This window comes from Coptis chinensis, chromosome 7 (assembly GCF_015680905.1).
Source record: "Coptis chinensis isolate HL-2020 chromosome 7, ASM1568090v1, whole genome shotgun sequence".
Classification (NCBI taxonomy): Eukaryota; Viridiplantae; Streptophyta; class Magnoliopsida; order Ranunculales; family Ranunculaceae; genus Coptis; species Coptis chinensis.
This window is the reverse complement of record NC_141462.1, coordinates 85,963,638-85,991,078: the sequence shown is the minus strand read 5'-3', so window position 1 is coordinate 85,991,078 and position 27,441 is coordinate 85,963,638. Positions and strand designations below refer to the sequence as shown.

Genomic DNA, 27,441 nt, shown 5'->3' with positions numbered 1-27,441 from the left:
CTAATCCATGCCCATTCTTTCACCAAGACGCCAAGTCCCGAAGGTTTCAATCAAATACCACACCAGCTAAGGACCTCTTTCCATATACCCTTGGAAAGTTTGCAGTCAAAGAATATGTGCCAATGGTGTTCGTGGGGAGAGAGGGCACTTGTATTAAAGGCCACTACCACAAGGTTGGCCATTTGCGTCTATCACAAAGGGCTTATAATTTTATACTCTATAGATTCCTATTTTCTAAGAGCAAGTCCAATGGGGTGCTATATGGGGATACTAAAGGCCATTTAGCACCCCAAAAACCAAAATGTCATTCCAATGGGGCTGCTAGAAGGGTTCTAAATTTGGCTGGTGTGATAAACCCAGCCAAATTTGTGGCCTTGTCTACAATTGCCATAATTAAGTTTCGGGAGACAGACGGCACAATTTTTACCATCTATTGTTAAGTTGTGTACAGACGACAAAAATTGTGTTGTCTGTCCCCCGTTTTAATTAAATGGACGACAGACTTTCTACCGTCTGTTGCAACTTAACAGATAGACGGCAAAGTTTTTGCCGTCCGTCTCCCGAACTTAACAGCTGCTAAAAAGTGCCCATTGGGATGGTTTTTTGAGTTTGGCATATCAAATTTGGTTGGGAATGCTATAAGGGCTAAAAAAATTCTCTGGGGCACCTTTTAGAACCTCCATATGGCACCCCTCCATTGGACTTGCTCTAACGCAATAAACAATACATACATCTGTAAGTTTTAGGATACAATGATACATCAAGCCCATTAATGCAGGGTGTAAACTGTCGAGCAAGAGAGTGATAAATAGGAAATTTCGGGAGCTTTAAAATAGAATGCAAGTCTCGGAGATGAACTTGAGTATTTTTTGTTAGAAAAATAGATTTGCACAAATCCATTGAGATATGAATGAGTAATTTGTCTCTCAAGTTATCCCAAATTGAGATGAAATGGGTTTATCTTAAAACAGTACGTAAAGTGAGAAAAACCTTTTCGAAAGGATGCACTGGTTCAAAACAGTGCATTATGCCGAAAAGGTGCGATCTTTCGAAATGTGAACTGGTTCGAAACAGTGTATCATGCCGAAAAGGTGTGACTTTTCGAAATAGGCACTGGTTCGAAATAGTGTTTTATGCCGAAATGGTGTGTTCTTTCGAAACATGTGACTTTTCAAAGAATTGCTTACTGTTTCCCAAGAGTCACCGTGTTGTTTCAAAGAGGCACCACTCATCTATAAATAATGGATGAATTTGGAGAGAAAGATACACCAGATCACATAGAGTTCCGATCTTTCTCTTCTCCCTCTGTTCTTAGTCAAATACTATGTTATGTTCGCTTAGTCTATAGAATTGAAGTGTTAGCTTTTTATAGAAGGAAATCCGTTCTATCTTGGGAGACAGTTTCCCATCAACCTTCAAGCACCGTGAGGGGAAAAATCTGTCTTAAGGACATAGTGAATCTTCACTAGGCTCGGATTTAATTATTGGTAAATTAAGTTCATTAGTTGAACTAAAAGTTTGTTCATGATATATTTGTTATATCAATTTGATTTTCTGGTTTATTTAATAATAAATATATTTTTGGAATAAGTTTCCTACAAACTTAAGACAGATTTTTTTTATTGCCTTGAATTAATTTGGTTGAATTAATTTAGGCTATACTTATTGTTAACTTTGAATGCGCTAACAACTTTAAAGCGGATTTTGTTCACGTCGGGTTGATAAGCGGCAGTAAAAAAATTGTTATGGCGGTAGAATATTGTCTCACCGTAGATACTGGATTTGACGCATGATTAAGTAACACACGAAAATGTATTGGTCCCAAAAATTAGGTATGGTTTTATTAAATTGGGACCTTGTTCAAATATTAACTTCTCTGGAATGATGATGCCATCATATCAAACTTTGTGAGTGCAAGATAAGTTGGTGCTTGACGCCACTTCTCCAGTATCAGTTTGGTTGGTACAATGGAAGTTTAGACATAAATGTGTGAAGCGGGTTTATTGGTAAAAAGAGACATGAACTCGGGTTACTAAATTCAAAGTTTAATGTCATAACCGCTACACCATGAGACCACACCTGTTGGCAAGTACAATTAAGTACAATTAAGTCTAATTAAAGTGAAAAGCCACAACACTTGGAAGTGGTACCACACCTGTTGGCAATAAATTGTTTAAACTTTTACGGGGCTACTGTTGTGAATAAGACGGTTCACGATACAAATTCAGAGAGTCTAATGTCCTAACCGCTAGACTAACTCAATGAATGACATGTGTCATAACCAAAAGTCAGAAAGTACGAAGTGCATATGCTAAATTGACGATTTCAAATACTAAAAGGTTTGTACCTATTAGAGAATTGTTTTCTCCTGACTTTCAAACCAAATAGTTTCTAAAGGTACGAACCAATATTCAAAGGGTTTGTCCCTGTTCCTAGAAGTCTTATGTTTAGTAACTTTTGCATATTGAGAACAGTAATTTGGTTGTCTCTTACGGAAAAGGTACTTTCGACGCCTATTCTTTCTCAAACAGTAGCAAGTTCACATATTATTTTGTGAGTGAATTTTTTATTCCAGAATTTGTTTCTGTTTTAAAGAATTACAAGGTGTGTTTCTATTTCAGAATAGAAATGACTAACACCACCAGGTTCTCCTATTCATGCTGTTCCTATTTCATTTGCTAGACCTACTAGTTCGTTGAATGGTATGAACATTTTGGTCCCCGATGACAACCTTATGTTCGTAGAAGTGGAACTCAACAACTACGGGTGTCTACTAGCAATGGTGGATACTGGTTCAACTCATACGTTAATCTCTGAGTATGTATCCGAGATTATTGAATTGAAACTCTCATAATGTAAAGGCTCGATGAGAGGCTTGAACCAAGAAGTCGAACCGGTGAAAGGACTCACTTTGGAAGTTGACATTAAGATGAACAACTGGCGAGGAAAGGTGGACCTGATGGTAGCTCACTTAGACCATTTTCAAGTCATTCTAGGAATGGACTTCTTGAAAGCAAACAAGGTGGTGGTAATGCCACACTTGGGGGGAATTATGATCCAAGATTCCGAGAATTCTTGCTTCATTCTAGATGTTAGGAATGGCTGGTGCTGAAAGGGTTCTAAAAATATTTTATTATTTGTAAGATGTATGTGTTTTACTATTGCGCCAAAGAGTGCCAATAAAGAAGATTGTTTAAGATATTGTTCTGTAAACATACTTGTAAGCAACATTGAGGTCTTAGAAGTGTTTCGACACTATATGAATGATATGTGACATTTTTTAACAAGACGCCTCAATTGAAAAACATATATCAAAATGGTTTTCCAATTTATTGACTTTGTCATGAGAAATTGAAAAATGTGGGGGATTATGTATCTTCTTGAATTAATCAATTCAAAATTGGAAATTTGTTGAAGCATTACTCAAAAGACATCAAATGTGGTGTTTTACTCTAGGATAGATTTCAAGGAAATCCTCAAAGCAAACGTGCATAGCAATGCCCACTATTGAATCAAAATTCATAGCATTGGACAAGGCTGGAGAAGAAGTATAGTGACTTCGAAATTTCTTAGAGGATATTCCAAACTGGGCTAACCACGCCCGCCCGTGTGTGTATACCTGTTGTGATGACCTAATCTGCTATTGGTAGAGCACAGAGTAGCATGTATAACGGAAAGTCTCGACACATACATCGTAGGCATAACACCGTTAGACAATTGCTCTCAAATGGAGTTATCTCAATTGACTATGTAAGGTCAAAAGATAACATTGCGGATCCGCTTACAAAATGTTTAACAAGAGAGCAAGTGGAAAGATTATCAAGGGGAATGGGCTTAAAGCCTTTGAGATAATAAACCAAGAGTCCTCATAATGGAAAAACCAACCTAGTTGACTGGAGATCCCAAAATCTAGGTTCAATGGGCCAACTGAATTATGTTTGTGACTCAGTTAACACTGGAGAGTAATATTATACTCTAACCCATCCTATATAAGATAGTGCATATCTGCCGCGAGAACTAGGATAAGTCAAGCTTTTAATGATTTACTATATCTTGGAAAGTTATGTTATCCAAGTGGAGTATTGCAGGATACTCTTTATAGAAATCACCTATGTTAGTGCGAAGTAAGGCCACTTCTATGAGAATTTTAAAGCAAATGTCTCAAAAACACTCTCTGAAACTAAGAAGTGTTTAAGGCAAAAATGAACACAAACGTGAAAACCAACAGTATTCGAGAAGATATTGCGTGAAGATGATTGTCTAGGTTTATTACAAACGGCTGACAGTTCAAGGACATTAATTGAAGTCTACTGATCGTCCAATTAAATCCGATCATCTTTCACTAATCCGATCATCTTTCACTAAGGCAGGTTCAAGGCCTCTCATGCTACTTGACCTGATGCGGTATCTTTTCATTTGTAAAAGAACAGAAATCCGGTGTTTATGATAGAAGAAGCCAAATTTTCATTCATACGGGGGATTGTTAGAAAAATGGATTTACATAAATCCATTGAGATATGAATGAGTAATTTGTCTCTCAAGTTATCCCAAATTGAGATGAAATGGGTTTATCTTAAAACAGTATGTAAAGTGAGAAAAACCTTTTCGAAAGAATGCACTGGTTCGAAACAATGCATTATGCCAAAAAGGTGCGACCTTTCGAAATATCTTACCGGTTCAAAAACGATTAATATCATCTTGAAAAAGGTGTGACCTTTCGAAATAGGCACTGGTTCGAAACAGTGTTTTATACCGAAATGGTGTGTCCTTTTGAAACATGTGACTTTTCAAAGAGTTGCTTACTTTTTCCCAAGAATCACTGTGTTGTTTCAAAAAAGCACCACTCACCTATAAATAGTGGATGAATTTGGAGAGAAAGATACACCAGATCATATAGAATTCTGATCTTTCTCTTCTCCCTCTGTTCTTAGTCAAATACTATGTTGTGTTCGTTTAGTCTACAGAATTGAAGTGTTAACTTTCTATAGAAGAAAATTCGTTCTATCTTGAGAGACAGTTTCCCATCAACCTTCAAACACCGTGAAGGGAAAAATCTGTCTTAAGGACATAGTGAATCTTTACTAGGCTCGGATTTAATTATTGGTAAATTAAGTTCATTAGTTGAACTAAAAGTTTGTTCATTATATATTTGTTATATCAATTTGATTTTCTAGTTTACTTAACAATAAGTATATTTTTATGTCGGGAACTTTTTCTTCATTAATTTATAGGGAACACGAAGTATTATGGAATCATGATATGAGCAGAACATGACTTATGAAGTATAACTTAAACGAAAAATGCTCATAGTAGGACCTTGGGATTCAACACGCTGTGTTTTTCCACTAAAGTAAAAGCCATTTGCATCTATTCCCTCAACTAACAATGCCTAATATCTCTGTTAGCTAAAAACGATGGAAGCAAAGGACCACGCAAACGGCATACACTTACTGGGACATTAAAATAAGTAGATAACTAGGCTTTGAAGTAAAGGGATACCTATATCTCGACATTAGTATTTTCTATGACTCAGACTTATAATAAAACACCTAAACTGCAAGAACCCGCACAAACTATCCAATAAAAGCAAAAACAATAACGAAAAATACTAGTTGAATTGGATATCATTCATTAATCAAAATCAAATACGAAACAATACAAGCATCGTGACTAAGTATCATAAATTACATAAAAACACAAAACAGAACAATAGCAAATCCATACTTGATTAACTGGAGAACAAAGAGTCATCAATATCAATCTTAACTTTGTCTTTATCCTCGAACGGGTCTTTCTTAAGTGGCGAAGGTGGAACCGCCACTCTGGGTGGTCCTCTTCCTTTGTTCTTGTTTCGTGGCCTCGCCTAAAACAAGCCAAACCAACATTTCATTCTTCAACTCGTAAATTTTCCCATTCAAAACTCAACAATAAAAACAAGAAGGAGAAAAACTTACATTTCCAAAGGAATGGTTGAACCGTTTTCCTTTCGCAGTCTTCCTATCGCCACGTCCACAATAAACTGAGAGAAAAAACAACAGACTTTAGTATAAAAGAAGTGGGGCAGCAATGTGTGACGTAAGAGAAAATGAGATAAACTTACTTAAAGGGAGTGATGGAGGAGTGGAAGTGGAAATAGTGTGTGTGGGTGTGGAAGAGAGAGAAAGGGTAGTATGGAAAATAGATAATTTGGAAGAGAGATTGAGAATTTGAGGAGAAGCCATTGGAAGAGTACCAAGTGTGAGTGACGCCATGAGTGAAGAACAGAGAGTGAAGTGATGAGAAGATAAGGTGTGGCCAAATTTTGAGAGAGCCGTTGTTGTTTGTAACTATCATTGGGCTTGAGATTTTTTGAGGATCCCCATAACACAAAATTAGTGTTATTTGGGCTTGGGCAAGTGGCACTCTTTCATAAACAATAGGCAGTTTATAACTTTGTATCATCTTTGCTAACTCAAAATGCAGTGAAGCGATGGACCAGATAAGAGTCCGGTTTTGCTGTACCGAGTGTCCAGCTAAGGATACACGTTGGTGGATGCACGTACAATCTCGAAGCACAACATTAACAATTGTAACTGTTTTTGGATAGCTGGACACACAATTTTGGGAAAGCAAAACTCGATACACATACCATTTTTTTGTTTGGTAAGCAAATGAAGAAAGATACACATACTTGGTTAGGAATTTATGATAACATTGCCATGTTTATGTATGTAGAGAGGTACTTCTTACATCTAAAGACCTATGACAATCTAAAGACAACATAGATCTTAAGATGTAGAGACTAGAGTTATGATAGCTACACACAAATGACTAGAAAGGTTAGCACTTAGTACCATAGTACAAAATATCTCGATATATCGTGATATTTAGAGATATCTATTTAGATTTCAGAAAAAGATATATAAATATCACGATATATTCAGAGATATATACGACTGTAAATATCAGTGATATTTCGACAATATTTGTGATATTTGTGATATTTGGCGATATTTTGTATATATAACAATTTTATTTAATATTTACCATTATATTTCAAATAAATATAAATAATGTATCATGATATATCAAGAAATATCTACGATATTTATTAATATTTTGGATATATCTACGATATTTGCATGTGAAACAATGTCAAATATCCCCAAAGAGAAGGATATATCTACGATACATATCTAGAAATTGAATATCGATAAATACCCATATTATGATATTTTGTACTATGGTTAGCACCATCAAAAAGATCCTCTGCTGCTCAACAAAACCTAAATAAATCATTAGCCATTCTAGAATAATATTATATTCTCATATCTTCCATTTCTCCAATAAGCAGTTTAGTTTAACACCATAAACACATAATCCATGCACCAATTAGCATCATCAAGTGCATTATACAACACTACAAGGGATTCTTAGCTGAGTTTTCAAAGAGGGCATCAAGGATTGGTAAATTCTCATCTATTTTGTCAACTTGATCCATCAGTTCATCAACCATTACTTGTGCGGTTTTCACTTGAGCTTGTAAATCAGCCATCTCCTCCTCTATCTTCATCCTCGCTTTCCTGTAATCTTCAGCTTCAACCTTCAATTCTGATATCTCGACCTGAGATGCTTGCGCTTGTTCATAACATCTGTGAGTTCGTCAAGTCGCTTCTTCAACCGAGCAACACTGTACCCCAGGTTCTCTAACTCCGCTAGTCTTCCATAACTCGTTAACATGTCTAGAGAAAGTTTCAGCAGTTAAGCTCTGGATATGATCAACTGTTTCTTCAAATATTTCATCCCATCCAACAATGAGTTTCTCTCGAGCTCGTTTTGAGTAACTCTGTAGGGGAGTGAAATGTGGATTATGAGTAATGCCCTTAAAGTTCGAGTATACGCAAACCGCTCATATTTTGATGATTTATCCTTTGCTTCACTAGTTCCTGCTTCATTCATGGATTCTTCAACAGGGGACTTCAACACATTGTCTGAATTTTCGATTTCACTCACATTTTTAACAAGTTCAGCTACCATTTGTGTGCCATTACTTTCACCTGCTTTTGATTGAAGCCCTTCTTTCACTGATTCAGGAATATTCGTATGTGTACTTTGTACAATATGCGGATGTTCTTCTGCTTTGTTAATTTCATCTGCATTGTTTTGGGTAAAGAGGCATAAGCAAATATTTAATTGAAGACCAACAACAGATGCACACAAACCAAGCATGCTTACAAAAATAAGTAGAGCTGTAAAAGAAAAGGGAAAAGATTCCTGGTCGGTGCCCAAAAGGATTACAGATGGAAAAAAAAAAAGTCGCCACAAAATATAGAGAGAGATGCCAACAAGTGGAAAACAAGTCACACAACAACGACCCTAAATTTGAAACCTTTACTTTATTTTAGTTTTGCTTTTAAAACAACAAAATGGAAGTTACAATGCCATGGGGTTGTTAAATTTGAAGCCTTTGTTTTTATTTTAGTTTTGCTGTTTTACAATCAGTTTATAAGCAATTTAACACAAGTCCATTTGAAACATTTTTAACACAAAATGGAGAAAAGTTGTTGATGAAAGAAAATAAGGATCGGAATACATACCAAACACCTCTTTCTGCAGAAGTTCTGATGCCTTCACTGTAGTCGCTGACTATTTACGAAAGCTGTTTACAGTGGCTGAAGAGCTTTCCATACTAGTAGGAGAAGAAGAAGAAACAACCACAAAAGTTGGAAAGGATGCTGTAGAAGCAGGAAATGTGAAAAGGGGTGTTGAAGTTTGTAGGGAGCGATATCCTATCATACACGCGTGCAACATAAGCGAACTCAGGACATCGACCTCCAAGACCGACCTGTGAGCAGCTCCCTCGAGAACGCGCATGTGCGCAGCATAAGCGAACTCAGGAAATCGACCTCCAAGACCGATCTGTGAGTAGCTCCTTTCAGGTAGGTGGTATGAACAAAGATGTCTCGGTACGAGCACATGGCCAGAGACAGAACGCCTCGAATAAGGTCACCACCAGGGGTAATCATTACCAAAATCTTGCTTGTACTTCCCACCACCGGGAAATAGGGGTGACCGCGCCAACGCCCAATCAGCACACGACTTCTAATATAACCAGCCCAACACTCACTCACGATCTCCACCTTACACGTGTGCAAGAGACACACATGTCTCCTGGATAGATATTTCCTCAAGCCTATAAATACCACCTATTTGAACTACGTCGGACCTGATTCCTCTCTCCGCAGGAAAAAGAGAGACTAACAAGAGGATACGTAGGCAGTTCGCTCATAAGCGAACTCGGTCCCTTCAGAAAATCTCAAACCTCTTCCCTCTCCCTTAGCGAACACCAAGGAAGCCCAAAACCCACCTTTACATTGGCGCCGTCTGTGGTTTCGATTACTTGAGAAATCACGTTACCCTAACTAAAAACTCTCAAATTCTCAAGCCCACGAAGCATGGTCAGCCTCGAAGCTCAGGTTCAACACCTTGCAGAACAACTGGGTGTAACAAATGAAAGCATTTCCTTGCTCAGGCAAGAAAATGCTACTTTACAAGCCCAAGTCGACGCTTATCAACAGCAACCAGTCGGTAATGTTGCTGAAAATGGCATCAACGAGATTAATCAGCAGATTAACGAATTGTCACATAGGATAGGCCAAAGTCAAAAAAAAAAGACGCAACCCAAATTGTTCAAAAGATGCTTAAGACATACCGCGCGTCCCCGTTCACTGCTAACGTTCTCAGTAAATCCTCTCCTCAAGATTTTATCCAGCCACATTTCCCCATGTATGATGGCAGTACCTGTCCCGGTCAACATGTGGCTCGATACATTCAGAGTTTGGCCCTCTACGGTTCTTTTCCGGATATGATTATCTTCACCGCCGATTATTTCCGGCCCCGGTCTCAAGGATGGCGCACTTGATTGGTTCTTCTCTCTCGAACTTGATTCTATTAAAACTTTTGAGCAGCTTACTGACCTGTTTGCTAGCCAATACGTGCATAACAGACGTAAGAAGGCAGATCTTGATTCGTTGTTCCAGTTGTCATTCCGAGAAGATGAAACCATTCGCCAATTCTTAGGGCGGTTCAAGGCTGAATTGTTGTGTATGGAAAGCGGACTGAAAGAGTCTTTTGCCACACTGGCCTTTTCTAACGCTTGTCGAGTGCGTAATACCGACCTCTCCAGATCGCTCATGAAGGAACGCCCAAAAACGCTATCCGAACTGTACGCCCGAGTTGACAAGTATATCAAGTTGCAAGAAAGTTTGAAGTCCAGTGGTTTAGCCGAGAACCAGGAGGTAGCAGCGATCTCTGATCATACCCTGCGTACCAAACAGAGATCCAGGTCGCTGGCACTTAAGGCTGGAACCCGACAGGATAACAACAGAGAATTCGCGGTCCTAACACACTCTCCCAGTTACATCCTAGACAAGATCCGGCAAGCCTCGTACTTCCGCCCAGAGGTGAAGCAGCCCGTAGATCGACCTGACAAGCCATATTGCGCATTCCACAAAGCCAAATGTCATGACACCAATGCGTGCTGGGGGCTTAAGCATTATCTTCAAGACCTTGTCGAAGCGGGTCACATTAAGCAGTACACCAACATTCCTGATGGTGACTTGCGTCATAAACTCATGGCTCGCCAAGTGCGCAGCCAATCTCCACCTCGCCGAGTGCGTAGTCGATCTCCACCTCGCCGCCGTCATCATCAAGACTTTCCAGTTCGCCCCCACAATAGAGGACGTCCCCAAGATCGTTCTCGTCACGAGCGAAGACAACACTCCTCAGATCGTGACAATGCTCGAACAATTCACATGATTACTTTCCCCGATGATTCAGTTACTTCATCCAGAGAGAAAAGATGTCGTGTTGGCGCTCTTCAAGAAGTGTATCACTTTACTTCCCAAGCAGCAAAGACATGCTCGCGTCGCTTCAATTAAGCCATTATCAGAGATATCATTTTCACAGAGGCCGACCTCAACAAGGTTTGCCTTCCTCACAATGATGCACTAGTCATCCACGTCAAGATCAGCGACTGGACAGTAAAGCGCGTCTTGATCGACCCGGGGAGTTCCTGTGACATTTTATTTTACCACACTATCCAAGAAATGAATTTACCCAAATCAGTTCTGATAGATCCGATTGCCCCCCTTTATGGGTTCAATGGTTCCAGGGCCGACCCTGTCGGTGATATCATCCTTCCAGTATCAGTGGGATCTAAGGAAGACACAGTCAGCTGCAATACGCGCTTCAGCGTCCTGGATATCCAGTCGTCCTATAATGCCATATTAGGACGACGATGGATCCACCAAATGCAAGCTGTCCCTTCGACTTTGCATCAAGTTCTCCGTTTCCCGGGCCCCAGCGGACTAATGGAGCTGCGAAGCAATCAACTGGAAGCATATCATTGTAACCAAATCTTGTCAGCAGGAAAGATCGACAGTAAACCACTCCACACAAGTAACGAACCCATCAGTTATACCATGGCCAAAGACCTGGTTGCAGAGGTTAGAGCCAACGCATCAACGCAACACGCTGCGGGCTCTAGTAACAAGAGGAAGTCGTCCACTTACACTCCAGCAGTCGATCCAGCCGTTGCCGCTCCATCAAAATGGATTCCCAAAGTCGCGTTAGTTGCTGTCCCTACCGTAGTCCCGCCCCCAGAGGGCCCCTCTACTATTGTTATCTCACCAATTAGCATCCCAATGGATTCACAGACATGTGTTCCACCACAAGTCTCCATGCCGACAGTCACTCCAGCCCCTCTTGGTATGACCACAGAAGCCATTCCAGTCCCCGTTCTCGTCAACACAGATGCCGATCCAGTTCGGATGAATAAGTGCACTCTCCATCAGGTCGCTGAAGTACCACCACGCGAAGAAGCATCGACACCCACGCCAGCACCTCAACAGGTCCACAGAGAGCGGGTGAACTTAGGAACTGATAATGATCCCAAGTTTGTATATGTAGGGGCTAACCTTGACCCTACACTCAAGGCACAACTTGTAAACTTTCTAGCTATGAATAAAGATGTTTTCGCCTGGTCGTATATCGATGTGCCCAGTATAGACCCTAGTGTAGCCTGTCATCGATTAAATGTTAATCCTAATGCTAAACCAGTTCGCCAGCGACCTCGCCGGTTATCTCTGCGGTTTCAGAAGGCCATTAATGATGAGGTCGACAAACTCAAGCAAGTCGGTTTCATCAGAAAGGTGGACTACCCCGATTGGGTCGCTAACATAGTGGCGGTCCCCAAAAAGAATGGAACAGTTCGCCTATGCATCGATTTCACGAATGTCAATCAAGAAACACCGAAAGATAGCTTTCCCCTACCACGTATTGACCGACTTGTCGACCAGACTTGCGGACATGAACTCCTTTCCTTTATGGATGCGTACAGTGGATACAATCAAATCCCACTCGCGGAGGAAGATCAAGAGAAGACCTCGTTCATTACTGAACAAGGAATTTATTGTTATAACGTCCTCCCGTTTGGCCTTAAAAACGCCGGAGCGACATATCAGCGTCTCGTAACTGACATGTTCCAGGACATGTTAGGAGAGACCATGAAGGTTTACATCGACGACATGGTCGTCAAGAGCAAAAAAGCAGTCGACCATATTACTTACCTTGAGCAAGCGTTCTCCAGATTACGCCACACTCGAATGAAGTTGAACCCAGAGAAATGCCTCTTTGGAGCGTCCTCTGGTAAGTTTCTCGGTTACCAAGTGTCACAACGCAGGATCGAAGCAAATCCTGACCAAATCAGAGCGTTCTTAGATATGCCTGATCCACAGACAAAGTAGCAGATACAGAAGTTGTCAGGCATGGTCGCTGCACTTAATCGATTCATATCCGTATGCCGACAAAGTGTTGTCCGCTCCTACAACTCCTCAAGAAAGGCGAAAGCAGCTCATGGAACGATCAATGCCATCACGCGATTCACCACTCCTCAAAGAATACCTCACCACGCCTCCCGTCTTAGCCACACCAAGAGATGGAGAGACACCGGGCTATACCGGCAATATCGATTTTTGCAATCAGCTCGGTTCTCTTCAAACAGGAGAACAACTCAGAAAAGCCGATATACTTCACAAGTAAGACGCTCACGCCAGCTGAGAAGAATTATTCTTTCCTTGAACGAGCCGTACTTGCTTTGGTGTATTCGGCAAGGAAATTTAGGCCGTACTTTCAAGCCCATCCGATCAACGTACTGACCGACCTTCCACTGAAGAAACTCCTCCACAAAGAAAACAAAACTACTCGTATGGCCGTATGGGCCGAGGAGCTCGGTGAACACCACATGGAGTTTGTACCTCACATCTCTCAGAAAGGTCAAGTCGTCGCCGATTTCCTCACCGATTTTCCTGTTAAGGACCCACACTGGGAAGCCGACATGGAGCTTGCTATTGTCAAAGAGCGTGTCAAATCAATCTGGTCTCTCTTTGTAGATGGCTCTAGCAACCCCGGAGGGAGTGGCATCGGGGTCGTCTTAGTGTCTCCCGAAGGAGTTATGGTTGAAAAATCAGTTCGACTCGACTTCGCATCTTCCAATAAAGAGGCAGAGTACGAAGCGATGATCATGGGCCTTCGTATGGCGCTACAACTCGGTGTGCAAGAGCTCCAAGTCTTTAGTGACTCGCAACTGGTCGTTCGCCAGATTGCTAAGGAGTACACTAATTAGGAAGGTAACCTTTCGAGGTATCTTCAGGTCGTTCATCATTTGTTGCCTTCTTTTAAGAAAGCTACCATACACCATTTTTTGCGAGATGAGAACCGTCACGCAGACAGCCTAGCTTACCTAGCCACTCAAACACCGAGTTATGCTCCACGACAACTCCTCATTGAGGTCGTCGATCGACCTGCATACCAGGTCGAACATGCCCTAGTTATAGCCGATCTGTTCCCTCTCTCCGACGACCAGATGCGCCAGACCTGGATGCAGCCCATCATGGACTACCTCCAACAGGGCACGCTCCCTCTAGAGCGTGCCATAGCCAGACAAATCCAATATCAAGCGCGTCGTTATTGCGTGTTACATGATAAGTTATTTAGGAAATCTGGTGGGACGTGATTTGCGATGTATTACTCCGTGAGGCGGGCCAATTGATATTTGCCGAAATTCATGAGGGAGAATGTGGAAACCATGCCGGAGGTCGCTCTTTAGCCCACAAGGCAATTTCCCAAGGCTACTTTTGGCCTCGTATGCAGACCGATGCCAAAGCGTACGTTCTCAAGTGCTTAAAATGCCAAATATTCGGCCACAACATCATTCAGCCCGCACACGAGCTGATCAATATAGCAAGCCCATGGCCATTTCACATGTGGGGCATGGACATTATGGGACCATTCGTCCCCCAGAAAAGCACTGGTTTCCAGTTCGTCTTAGCGGCAACTAACTATTTCACTAAGTGGGTCGAAGCCATTCCTTTAGCACATGTCAAGGAATCGCATGTCCGCAATTTCATCTGGACTCATATCATCACCAGATTTGGGTTGCCACATACACTCGTAATGGATAATGGACCCCAATTCAAAGGCCGAACCATTAAAGAATTTCTAGCAAAGTGGAAGATAGTTCAAGCATTTTCTACTCCACAATACGCTCAGAGTAATGGTCAAGCGGAAGCCAGCAACAAGGCCATCTTAGAAAATTTGAAGAAAAAGATTGAAAAGAACAAGTGTCAATGGCCGAACCAGTTGGAGAACATCTTGTGGGCTCATCGCACCACACTGGTCCGGTCGATCACCGGTGAATCTCCATTCTCCTTGTGTTATGGCACGTGGTTGCCATTCTCACCGAAATGATAAAAATACTACGACTTCGGTCCGAGCTCGTTGAGACAGACACAATGATTCTGTCATATAGCACGAGGTCGATTTGCTCAAAACGGCGTGACTTAGCCACCATCCGAAATCGCATCTTATCAACAAACCCTGAAGAACTCCTACAATAAACGAGTGCATCCTCGATCTTTCCAGCCTGGCGATCTGGTGCTAAAAAAGACGCAAGACGACTCCAAGCTAGCTCCTAATTGGGAAGGTACGTACATCGTAGAACGTGTTGTGGGCAACGGAGCGTACTGGATAAAAACTCAAGAAGGGAAATTGTTACCTCGCCCATGGAATACTTATCTGCTGAAAAGATTTTATCAATAAAACCTTTGTTGTTATAGAAATTTTTTATGTTGCCCTAGTATACGCTATTCCATTTACTAGCATCAGAACGTCCTATAGTTCGCATCCGATGCACGACCAGTATGCTTCCCCGCTCTCACACGCTTAACACGCCATACGCTCTCGAATTCTTGTCACGTCAATGACCTATACTTCTAGGATCGACTAAATGAGAACGCTCTCCGCGAGCAGACAGCTCTCTGGAGCTTACAGGCTACCTAGCTTTTCCAATTCTTGTCACGTCGAGGACCTATACTTCTAGGATCGACTAAACGAGAACGCTCTCCGTGAGCAAACAGCTCTCTGAAGCTTACAGGCTACCTAGCCTCTCCAATTCTTGTCACGTCGAGGACCTATACTTCTAGGATCGACTAAACGAGAACGCCTCCATGAAAGCGCATCTCGGGGGCTTACTGGGGCTACCTAGCCTTTCCAATTCTTGTCACGTCGAGGACCTATACTTCTAGGATCGACTAAACGAGAACGCTCTCCGCGAGCAAACAGCTCTCAGGAGCATACAGGCTACATGGCCTCTCCAATTCTTGTCACGTCGAGGACCTATACTTTTAGGATCGACTAAACGAGAACGCCTCCTCTTCAGCGAAAGAGCATATACTTCCGAGCTTAAAGGCTACATAGCCTTTCCAATCCCTGTCACGTCGAAGACCTATATTTCTAGGGTCGACTAAACCACAGGACGTACATTTCTAGAATCATAAGCAGCACACTAGTTACACACAAGTACACGGCAACATGCATGTGAAGCATAACCAATAACATTATATGACCACTCATCACAACAACTACATCCACCGATCTGCTGGGCTTACCCAGAAAATCCAGATCGGTGTTCATTACAACATTAACAAAGTATCGAACTGCCACTTTCGTGGAAACCAGTTCTCTGAATAAAAAGGCGAACTGCTCAGGCAAGCCTGAAGACACAGCTCTATTGTTACTCTCATGTAAGAGAGAAAAATGTAAACAACACTTACAATTTAGGGCTCACAAAGACAAAAGTAGCTCACATCATCAAATCTCACTTATGACATGCTTATCTTCTGGTGTCGCGCTGGTCGAAGCAGTATGCCGGGCCGATCTCAGCATCACACGCATCTCCTGCCCTTGTTCATCGCTCACAGTCGCTTTCTTCAATGCATCATACTTCTCGTCCAGAGCGGCATAGGCGATACAGGCTTCGGTATACGCCTTCTTCGCTTTGCGCGCCACCTTCTGACACTTCTTAGCATAAGCAGTCACCACAGCTAATTCCCTTTCTAACTCCGTCACGTCAGCCACTAACACCGCATTCTCGGCAGTCACGTTCTGGTACTTGGTAGTCATCACTTCCAGTTTTCTCTTGTCCGCCCCCCACGCAGCTCGCATACACCCTAGCTCGACGTGAGGGTTATCATTAGTCTCCGTGTTTTGTACAACATCCTTCAACTTATCATATCCTGCAAGAAACTGCACGGAGGAAGTTAAAGAATCAAATTGCCTTGGAGACCAACATACCAATCTAGTGTCTCATGAACTTACCAAACAAGCAGCCATATCCATCGTCCCCAGCAACGTCTCTATGTCCTCATCTTTCACCTTTGCCTTGTCACCATCCAGTACGATCCCCTTCAGAACGCTGGTCGCTATGGGTGCCGAGTGGAAGCTACAGTCTGAGCGTTTCACCATACGCTTCTTCCCCGTCTTCCCCATGTAGTAGAACTCGCTCCCCACATCACCACAGGTCGCGGGGACGAACTCTCACCGGCCGATCGGGCGACCTTTGCTCCGGGTCGCTACATTCCGCGTGGACGATCCGTAATCGCCTACCCGCTGCGGCGACCTAAACACAATGCCGCCCGCTGCACGTCCAGCCCTCCTAGGTCGTTTATGACCCTTCGCCTCTACAGCAGCATCTTTCCTCTTCCCGCGATCACCATGCACGTGCGGTTCAAACTCCATCCTTTCCATTATCAGCGGAGAAGTTTCCCTCATGCTGTCTTCTCCCCTCGCGTATGGATGACATCTTGCCATGATAAAACCTAAGAAACAAACGTACCGTCACATGAGCTACAATTTTATCCCAAGCTTTTCTCAACGAAATAACACTCACAAAGGAGACTGAATGTACCTGAATGAGCAGCAACGGAGGAAATGCACAGCCAAAGAGCAGAGCAAGAAGACAGACTTAAGCTTTGGCAAGAAGACAAGCAAATACTTGTTTTGGTATTCGATGAGCAGTTTTTATTCAATAGGAAACGTCTTTTCCTAAGCTCCTCATAATTACCTTGAGACGCCAAACGCCATCTGCCTGCCATCATTATGTTCCTTGAACCACTCGTCTCCCTCCACGTGTCACGCACGCGAGGGAACACTGCTGTTAGCGGCACTGAACACAACACGATTCGACCTCCTTAACGAACCAGAATCTAGCGACCTGGTGGCCTCGTTACGAGCAACACTTCACAACTGCAAGCAATTTAACAACAAGACGCTCATGCAAGCTTACCAAGCATGTGCAGGGAAGTTATCACTGCAATGTACCCGCCATGCTTTCGTCTACGCAATATACTCACATGCAACTATGGTCAAGCAAGCGATTCACACATAATAGGGGAACAACCCACAAGCGTGGCATACACATAAACAACGACCTGCACTAGCACGCTGCAAACATAGCAAGTTAGCCAGGTTGCTGAGACTACTCAGGAAATCCAACCCGACTAATCAATATTCGTCCTCACATGAGTACCCCAAAACAGAACGGGGTACTAGATCATTCACAGTACTAGCACATACAAATAAAAAAAAAACGAACTGCCCAGGTTACCCCAGGAAACCAGCTCTATTGTATCACAGCTTATAAGCTGACAACATTACATAACAAACTTACAACTCGCCCTCTCTGGGCTCGACAATTAGTTCTCCAGGCATGAGCGACTCATCAATCTCAGCATCCCTCCCAGTCACCATAACAGATACTCCATCCAAGTCTAAACTCATTAGCACATCACACGCAGCAGCATCAGTTCGCGGTAGTGCAATCTCTGGCATGACCTCTGAAGCAGCAGGAGCGCCACTAATTACTCCCGGCACCTGTTCTACCCCGATGTGAGATGTATAGCATGCATGATCTGTCTTCAAAGCGTTGTAGTCCGCCTCTAGTTCAACAAAGTCTGCATCCAGAACGTCATAGGCTTTGGTAGTGTCCTGAGCAACCTTCTTGCAGTGTAAGGTATACTCGTTCAGCCTACCAATTTCCACGGTCGCTGCCAAGATGTTCTCTTTAGCTCCCTGTAGTTTTTGCCTCAGATCTTACGCCCGGTGTCTTTCAAAGATCTTGGCGGACTTCGGACTTGATGAGCTTTCTTCAGATCTTCCAGTTCCTTGCGTTCCATCTTCGAGGCCTCCTGGACATTTTTCAGTTCATCAGACAGCTTCACCACCGCTTCTCTATCTACCTCCGCGAACTGGGCAATCTCCTTCAATTTCTAAAATCCACTTACTAGCTGCAAAAACACACGCATGGTTAATAGCCACGAAATAACAAATGTGTATAATCGTAAAAAGCACATCAAACACGATAGACACGCTGCATCAAGCATTGCGCATTTCCATTCGCCTCGAGTTATCGGCCCGACCCTTTCTCATCCAAATTCCCTTGCGGTTGCCATCCGAGCTATCTGTTCTAACAGTAACCCGATATCTTACTCGACCGGCTACAATCACTTCGCTTCACAGTTCGTTGCGCCCCATGCTCGTCCAGAAAAACAAAATGTCCCTCTAGCTCGTCAGCAACCACAACAGCCTTTCCACTCGCCTTACGCGGAGCTTTCGCTTTTGCCACCGGACTAGGTTCACGCCCCCGATGAGGCGCACTAGACCCCGCCCCAAAAGTAGCCAAGTCCATGACCTGCTCAGGTCGCGCTCCACTCCTGCGAGAAACAATAACCCCAGCCGGGCCACCATCAGAACCGCCTCCTGCGCTAGAGCTTTCCCCAAGAGCGTGCCGCGCTACTTTTGTAACTCGGGCAGCGTCTTGCTCAGAAGCATCGCGCGGCCTCTTCTCCGACCTGCTCCTTGCACGAGGGTTGAAAACCACCGTTTCTAACTCCACAGGAGCATCGATCGAACCCCCTTCAGAGCGAAAGCTCGATCCTCCAGCTCCTGAGGCACCACCTCTAGCAGGTCGCCTCGCGCCCGTTGCCTCTCTTCCCGTGTTATTAAGTCACTCGTTCGCGTCTCCATCACCTCTTCCCTTGTCTGACCTCGAGCTCGATCTTTTTGCGCCTTCCTTTTTTCCCGGATCGCAGGCCCACCCTTCTCCACAAAGAAGTGTGCAACTTCAGTAACTTCGCTTTTACTTTTCTCACGAAATCACCGAAATAACCTCTCTATCTCCCCACGATCAGTTCGTTTCTTCACAGAAAACTCTGTAGTCAAAGCCACACAAAGGCCTGTTAGAACAATTATCAGTCGTTAAGTAAAGCAACAACAGAAAATTTTTCCTACCCACCAGATATGTTACAAATCCTAGTTTGCAATCTACACCCGTTCACACAGTAGTTGCCAACTAACAACAACGGCCTCTTTGTCCAGGCCTCATTGCTTATACCATCGATCACAGCAGAACGCGTCGTCATGGTTTGCAAGCTAAAGTTCAAATTCCCAGATCGCCTTACCACATAGTGCTCCACTATGTCGAATACCCATATGTCGTATTCCCCACTCGCATTTAACAGGTCAAACACCTTAAACAATCGCCAGGTGTTATCAACGAACTGACAAGGAGACTTCCAACAATGGGCCAAGAAGTCACATACCAGTTTTGAGAACGGTATTTGCATATGCGCTCTCAGCTGGCCCTCACAGATTATTATTCCACCATTCGGCGGGTTGTACTCCTCACTATGAACATTTTCACTCAACCGTGGTTCGTATATCTCCAGGTCGGGGACATTAATCCCATATGCTGCCCTCAGTTCGGGGAACGAGTTGGTAGCACGACGGTTTACACTTCTAAGGGGCACATCGCTTGATGACGACATCTCCCCTCGACCTGACGTACTGGCTACTCCACCTTCTGACCTAGATCGGGTATTACCCTCATCTACCCTATCTTCCTCATCCAATTCAACCTCAACGCCAACACTCACTGCTTCTTCATCCTCATACTCTCCGCAACTCAAGGATATCTCTCGGACCTCCTCCGATCGCGTATCATCCGAATCAGACATTATAACGACTCTTTTCTATCAATTATTCAAGCTTAAACCCTATAACCTTATGATGACCTACCTACTTAACAAAGCGCACTGGACAGAGAGGAAAGCAAATTGAAAATGGAAAGGTAACAGCAACAAAAGTACTAACCTGAGGAACCCTAGCTTGCGTTTTTACGGAAGAAGAAAACACGCAATACCTTTTGGATGTCCCAAATTTGATTTTGTATAAACCGCCCGTTCAGTTACCAAGAAGTTATGATTACAGCCTATGCTCTAGCCCGCACACGTGTTCCAAGGTACTGTCTTTTCAGCAGTTCCGTATAATGCGGCGACACGTTTCTTCCTCAACTGCTACGATTCTGTCACGTGCATATTACGACACAACTTCCCTTTCCCGCCAAATCATCATGCTACATGATTCAAAAGTTGCGCCGTCCTGGTCGGATCGTCCACCACAGCTCGCTCATATTACACACGTTCTTCCATTGTTTCTCTCAGCAGAGCGTTTCCTGTGGCATAAACACTCTACTGAGAGGGGGCTGTGTAGGGGAGCGATATCCTATCATACACCCGTGCAACATAAGCGAACTCAGGACATCGACCTCCAAGACTGACCTGTGAACAGCTCCCTCGAGAACGCGCATGTGCGCAGCATAAGCAAACTCAGGACATCGACCTCCAAGACCGATCTGTGAGTAGCTCCTTTCAGGTAGGTGGTACGAACAAAGATGTCTCGGTACGAGCACATGGCCAGAGACAGAACGCCTCGAATAAGGTCACCACCAGGGGTAATCATTACCAAAATCTTGCTTGTACTTCCCACCACCGGGAAATAGGGGTGACCGCGCCAACGCCCAATCAGCACACAACTTCTAATATAACCAGCCCAACACTCACTCACGATCTCCACCTTACACGTGTGCAAGAGACACACGTGTCTCCTGGATAGATATTTCCTCAAGCCTATAAATACCACCTATTTGAACTACGTCGGACCTGATTCCTCTCTCCGCAGGAAAAAGAGAGACTAACAAGAGGATACGTAGGCAGTTCGCTCATAAGCGAACTTGGTCCCTTCAGAAAATCTCAAACCTCTTCCCTCTCCCTTAGCGAACACCAAGGAAGCCCAAAACCCACCTTTACAAAGTTGTTGAGTTCATGGCACTAGAGAAAGATGCAAGAGGAGATGAGAAGATGGAACTAGTTGAAGTTGGTATTGGAAATGCAACAGAAGTAGTAGAAGAAGAAGAGAGTGAAAATCCAGAGCCAAAACATGGAAAGGTAGATGAAAGTGCAGGAGTTGAAGTAGAATCACTATATATTTCTTCGTCTTCTTCGTTAAAACCAAATTGCACCATTTTCATTGGAGCACAAACAACCAGGACCAGTGTCTGGGGGTGCAAGAGTATATGCAAATGCAACCCATAATTGAACTAGTAGGTGCGGTAATGGAGCTTCTGTAAAAAAAATTGAAGGTGTGAATCTTTATAGTCTAGCCATTTTTCTAACAAATTACTAACATTATGTGACTTTTACAAATCTTTAGATCTATATGAGCACAAAGTTGGTTTCTCCATTTATTGATGATTTCAAATCAATGACATTAGCTGTAGGCTTTAAACGCAATTTGGTACTGTTGAACAATTGAACTCAATCGAACAAGAAAACGAAGACTTAGAAGAGATACCAAAGTTTTAAAACTTGGAAAAGCCATCTCAATCCCAAATTCTACCAGTAACTTATGAGACTATGAGACTAAAGATCGATATGGTTGACCCTATGCAGACTCTAACTTGACAACTAGCCGTTTTATAGTCCTCCTCTCTAACTTGCATCTCAAGTTTTTAAAAACTTTTACTATGGCTTCCAGGGCACACTACCCTTCTTGATTGGCTGTCTATTTTTTTTGTAAAATTATGAAAAGTAAAGTTTATTTAAAGGGACTAGAAATAGGTTGTCGAAACTCGAAAGGTGCAGCTATCAAGAACTAGCTTTCTGAAACGTGGCTAAGCCGGGCGGGCAGTTACTTTGGGCAGTGGCAATTACGCAAATATTTGTAAAAAAATGAGGGCAATGTCTCAATTTCAAAAAGAGGAGTCCACGTGTGCGGTCAGCTTTTTGGGCAGTGGCAATATTGTAAATATTTGCAAAACTGAGGATAATGTGCTAAATCAAAAGAGAAACGTTTAAATTTTACCGGTCAAATACCAGTCTTACCCTTCCATAACATATCTTATTACATATCTACCTTTTAATAATAATTATAATAACTAAACATGTTCAGGGGTATAAATAGAAAATTTCACTGTTCACAGAGCATTTCCCTTCAAAATAGTTAGATATTCTGTCATTATTGTTGTGTACTTGTGGTAAACAATTCATCAGGTGGTGAGGGGTAAGGGTCGGCCCCGAGGACAACTTACACAAGGGGTCGGTTGGGGGCCCCAAAATTAGGGCCCCATGGCTGAAAACTGGTCAACTATTTTCTTTTTGGCCCAAAAAGACTTTAGCGGGGAACAGCTGATGGTCTCAAGTACTACGATCTTGTCAAGGGGAAGGGCAGGACAGCGGAGAAAGGATCAACAGTGATGGTTCATTTCATAAAATTATTGGAGCATCTTCATTTGTACCAGTATAAGCAAAACAAAGTTCACTATTTCACTTTTTGGTTTTGTAGGTTCATTTTGACTACTTATATCATAACATTGATGCAGTCTCAAGTCGAAAATCTAAATTTTTAGCAGCAAACCGTAGTATTGCATAGGTTTGTTTCATTTGTCCTAGTGCTCTATTTATTTGATTAAGTGACCCAGATGCCTCATTCTATTGTGGAAACACTCTTTTCTTCCAATCGGTTGTTGTTGCCCTACTTGTGAATTAGGGGTGGGCAATGGGCCAGGTCAGGCTAGCCCAGCCCTAAACATTTAAAAGCTCTTTAGATATTAAGGTCGGGTTGGCCTGGCCCTAAAGTCAGCATAGGGTCAGGTTGGGCCGGGTCACAAGTCTAAATCTTAAGCCCTGACCCTCCCCTAAGCCCTCTTTAAAGGCTTTAGGGTCGGGTTTTAGGGTCGGGTTTTAGGGCCGGGCCTATATATTTTCTTTGTTTTACAAATACCATTTTTCAGACAAAGATTGTTTTTTTGGTTTCTGTGTTACAAATGTCTGCTCTGTATTTCGCTTTAATGGTGTGGACGGAAACTTTTAGTTCTAGACTTGGCTTGGATGTGAATAAAAATATAATTTATAAGAAGTAAGTGGGAAAATAAATTGAGAATAATAAGTTCTAGACTTTGATTTGATAATCAAAGTAATAAAGTCTTATTTTTTTATTAGGCTAGTGCTCATTGTTCTTCATGGCTGCTAGATAGGTTGACAAGTTATTGGAAGTACCCTTGGGTGTAAGTGATAAATTACAAAGGACAATGTTATTTTAATTTACAATATTTAACAAAGAGTTGGACAATTATGGTACGTGTATTTATAGTGAAAATGTAAAACTATAATTAGGGCTTGGTTAGGGCTGAATTAGGGTCGGGCCTATGTTTCAGAACCTTAGCCCTAGCCCTGCCCTAGAAGGCCTTAGGGTCGGGTCGGCCCTGCCCTAAACTCTGTGAGGGCTTTAGTTGTGAGGGCTTTATAGGGCTTAGGGTCGGGTCGGTCAGGGCCGGGTTAGGGTCGTTAGGACCAAATTCCCACCCCTATTGTGAATCCATCTCCATGTTATTGTTTGATTGTTTGTGAATTTTAATTGTCAGTCTGTCATCATGCCTCCGAATCCTCTGGCTAGAAAGTATTTTTCTGGCTCTGGGAAAAGGAAAAAGAAACAAAGATTAGACGATGCCTTTCAATCTCAAAGGGGATATATACTAAATTTTTTTGGTAACAAATGACAAGTAGAAAGTTCAAGTGAAATAGTGGTTGACGTCGAACAAAGGAATGACGATGATAATGGAGAGCATGAACTGAACGAAGCTGTTGAAGTTTTAGTGAATGAAGATGTTGGACCTTTAGTGAATGAAAATGTTGAACCTTTGCTGAATGATAATGATGAGCCTTTAGTGAATGACGATCTCGATCAAGATACAAATGAGAATACAAAACATGTACCTGTCCACTACTTTGATCCAGCAAATTGGGACAATATTGATCAAAATCTTAGAGATTTATTTACTTGTCGAAAAGGGTCCTATAAGAATTACTGATGTTGATTTTCCCATAAATCACCTTGACAAACATTTCTCTTCGACGCATTACACTCGAATAATGCCAAATGGATTTAAAAAAGATAGAAATTGGCTCGTATATTCTATTTCTTTGGATAGGGTCTTTTGTTTTTGTTGTAAGTTGTTCAAGCGAGACACGAACACTTCTCAATTGGACAGTGAAAGATATTGTGATTGGCATAACCTAAGTAGAAGGCTTTCAGAGCATCAATCATCTCCAGAGCATCTTCTTTATTGGAATAGTTGGTATGAACTAAAGAAGAGATTTGACAAGAATGAAACAATTGACAAAAAAATGCAAGAAAAAATCAGCAAAGAGAGGGAACATTGGCGACAAGTGTTACTACGAATACTTGCTTTAGTGAAAGCACTTGTTAAAGGTAATTTGGTTTTTCACGGGAAGAATGAGAAGATTTATGATGAGAATAATGAGATTTTTTTTTTAACTTTAATCAAAATGATTGTTGAATTTGATCCAATATTGAAAGAGCACATTCGGTGCATTCAAAATAAAGAAATCCATTATCATTATCTTAGCCAAAAGATTCAAAATGAGTTGATAGAGTTGTTAGCAAGTGAGGTGAAGAAAGCCATTGTCCAGAAAATCAAAAAAGCCAAGTACTTTTCAGTAATACTTGATTGTACATCGGATATTAGTCATGAAGAGCAAATGTCATTTGTGATTCAATTTGTAGATGTTACATCAAGTTGCCCAAAGGTTGAAGAGTTCTTTTTAGGATTTTTGAAAGTGGATAACACATCAGAACTGGGCCTCTTTGATACACTCAAAAATGTTTTGAACACTCTTGACCTTGATATTGGTGATATAAAAGGGCAGGGTTATGACAATGGATCTAATATGAAAGGAAAATACAAAGGAGTTCAAAGTAGACTACTTGAAATAAACCCTAGAGCCTTATACACCCCATGTGGCTATCATAGTCTGAATCTTGCTCTTTGTGATATGGCTAGCTCTTGTTCGATCAAGAGCTATATCTTTTTTTGGAGTGGTTCAACGAATCTATTCATTATTTTCGTATTCCACAAAGAGGTGGAAAGTGTTTAAAGATCATGTGAAATATGTGAAGCCATTATACCTAAACAGGCTATACTTAACGGTGAAAAACCGTTACAAAAAATATTAGTAACAGTTTTTTTGGCATCACTGATAATTCGTCACTAACATCCCTAACGGTTAAAAACCGTTACAAATATATTTATTGTAACTGTTATTTCCGTTAGTGAAATTATTTCCTAACGATTTTGCATGCGTATTTGCTTTAATCTTTTTCCAAATAGTGACGCTTTCTTGACTCTTTGTAACGGTTATTGTGTTGAAATTGTGTTACTAATTCATAGAATTCCTAACGGTTCTTATACTTTAGTAACGGTTTTTCTGCTTTTTGCAAGCTTACACATTTCAAACTTAGTTACATTTTAAAACCGTTACAATACTGTTTTGTATGTAAAAAAATAATTTTCCAGGACCACCCCTTTTGGGGCCTACCTGGAAGGCTTATATTTTGAGATTCTACAATATTTCCAAACATCAATAATAAACCTCCCTATTACAATCACATAACATTTTATATTAAAATATGATATCACTAAAAAATCTTACATAACTTTGAATTGTCACCAAATACACAAATTCTAAAATTTGTTATACCATGAAGGAAATTGATGCAGTACAGATGCTTGCTGAAGAATACCTTGATGAATATGATAGGGTTGTCAAAGTATGAGAAGTTGCTTTGAATGGTACGAGGGCGCACGCGCTCAGTTTTTCCTTGATGCAAGCGCAGGGCGCATTCAAAGCTAGAGAATGTTACAGTAGAGCGAGCGCGGCATGCGCTCAATTTTGCCTTCGCGCAAGCGCACATGCACTCTGGGCTTTATCGCGGGCTTTATGCGAATTGTCACTTGTTTTGTTTATTTTTGGTAGGATTGGATCGGTGGATTCACCGCTTGTTTAGTTTAGGGTTAGGCGCCTATTTAAAGGCTTAGAAGAATTGTGATAGGATTATTCATTGAGTTTATAAAATTATTTCATCGTTTCTTGGTTAAAGAGCGATTCTTTGATTGTTTGTGAGCTAACCCACTTAGTATTACATTAGTTGGTATCAGATTTAGTTACGATCTACAATCTGCCTCATCAAGCAGGAAGAAGACGTGGTAGACCTTAGAGAGAAGCTAATCTGGATGATGTGTATGCTCGTGATCGAATGGCTCAACTTTCAAGGCAGGTAACAGCGCTAACCCGCTAGGTTGAGGCCCTTAATCGGCAACCCAACCAACCACGACCGCGGAACCACAAATGGTGGAGGAGGGCGATCCGAGGCGAGGATAATAACCCCTTTGCCGATTTAGATGAGATGGACAATTTCCCGCGTGTTCCACAACACAGAGACAACAGACGCTGGGAATCTGGTTTGAAATTTGATCTGCCCCAGTTTCATGGTAGCCTACAACCAGACGAACTGATTGATTGGCTCGGGACTGTGGAAGAAGTTATGGAGTTCAAAGAAGTGGCAGACGACAAAGAGGTGGCACTTGTGGCAACTCATTTTCATGGTCGCGTTATGGCTTGGTGGCAACAGTTGAAGCGACTCGTCACAAACGAGGTAAGTCTAAAATCGTGGATTGGGGTAAACTAAAAAAATATCTCCGTGCCGATTTTTTACCATTCAATTATACGCGTGAATTATATCAACGCTTTCAGAATTTGCGTCAAGGTGCCAAATCTATGGATGACTATACCAAGGACTTTTATCAGTTATTGTCTCGTGTCAAACTGACAGAGTATAATGATCAATTGGTGGCCCGTTATATTGGGGGGT

The 27,441-nt window shown here is 42.1% G+C and overlaps 2 protein-coding genes and 1 long non-coding RNA gene across 3 annotated transcripts; 1 reads left to right on the top strand and 2 right to left on the bottom strand.

Annotated features, from left to right (window-relative positions):
* Positions 1 to 5,609: 5,609 nt before the first annotated feature.
* On the bottom strand, positions 5,610 to 6,333 carry PSRP4 (plastid-specific ribosomal protein 4). The gene is made up of 3 exons (XM_086571563.1): positions 6,101 to 6,333; positions 5,955 to 6,019; positions 5,610 to 5,863 (listed from the first exon to the last, which is right to left on the bottom strand). Exons 1-3 carry the CDS (start codon positions 6,249 to 6,251, stop codon positions 5,729 to 5,731), a joined length of 351 nt encoding a protein of 116 aa, XP_086427689.1. The 5' UTR covers positions 6,252 to 6,333; the 3' UTR covers positions 5,610 to 5,728.
* Positions 6,334 to 7,284: 951 nt separating this feature from the next.
* Positions 7,285 to 8,760, bottom strand: LOC147489574 (uncharacterized). Its single transcript, XR_015201666.1, has 2 exons — positions 8,577 to 8,760; positions 7,285 to 8,132 (listed from the first exon to the last, which is right to left on the bottom strand). It is a non-coding gene; the product is annotated as an uncharacterized LOC147489574 (long non-coding RNA).
* A 16,136-nt stretch (positions 8,761 to 24,896) lies between these two features.
* LOC147489573 (uncharacterized) lies at positions 24,897 to 25,667 on the top strand. The gene has a single exon (XM_086574685.1). The coding sequence runs from the start codon at positions 24,897 to 24,899 to the stop codon at positions 25,665 to 25,667; it is 771 nt and encodes a 256-aa protein (XP_086430811.1).
* Positions 25,668 to 27,441: the final 1,774 nt, after the last annotated feature.

Bases quoted from the DNA above. Each gene is read 5' to 3' on its own strand.
- LOC147489573 (XM_086574685.1), top strand. From the start codon at position 24,897: ATGCAAGAAAAAATCAGCAAAGAGAGGGAACATTGGCGACAAGTGTTA.
- PSRP4 (XM_086571563.1), bottom strand. From the start codon at position 6,251: ATGGCGTCACTCACACTTGGTACTCTTCCAATGGCTTCTCCTCAAATT. The intron at 6,020-6,100 runs GTAAGTTTATCT...TTTTTCTCTCAG, and splicing joins TCCTCCATCACTCCCTTTAA to TTTATTGTGGACGTGGCGAT. The intron at 5,864-5,954 runs GTAAGTTTTTCT...GGCTTGTTTTAG, and splicing joins TCAACCATTCCTTTGGAAAT to GCGAGGCCACGAAACAAGAA.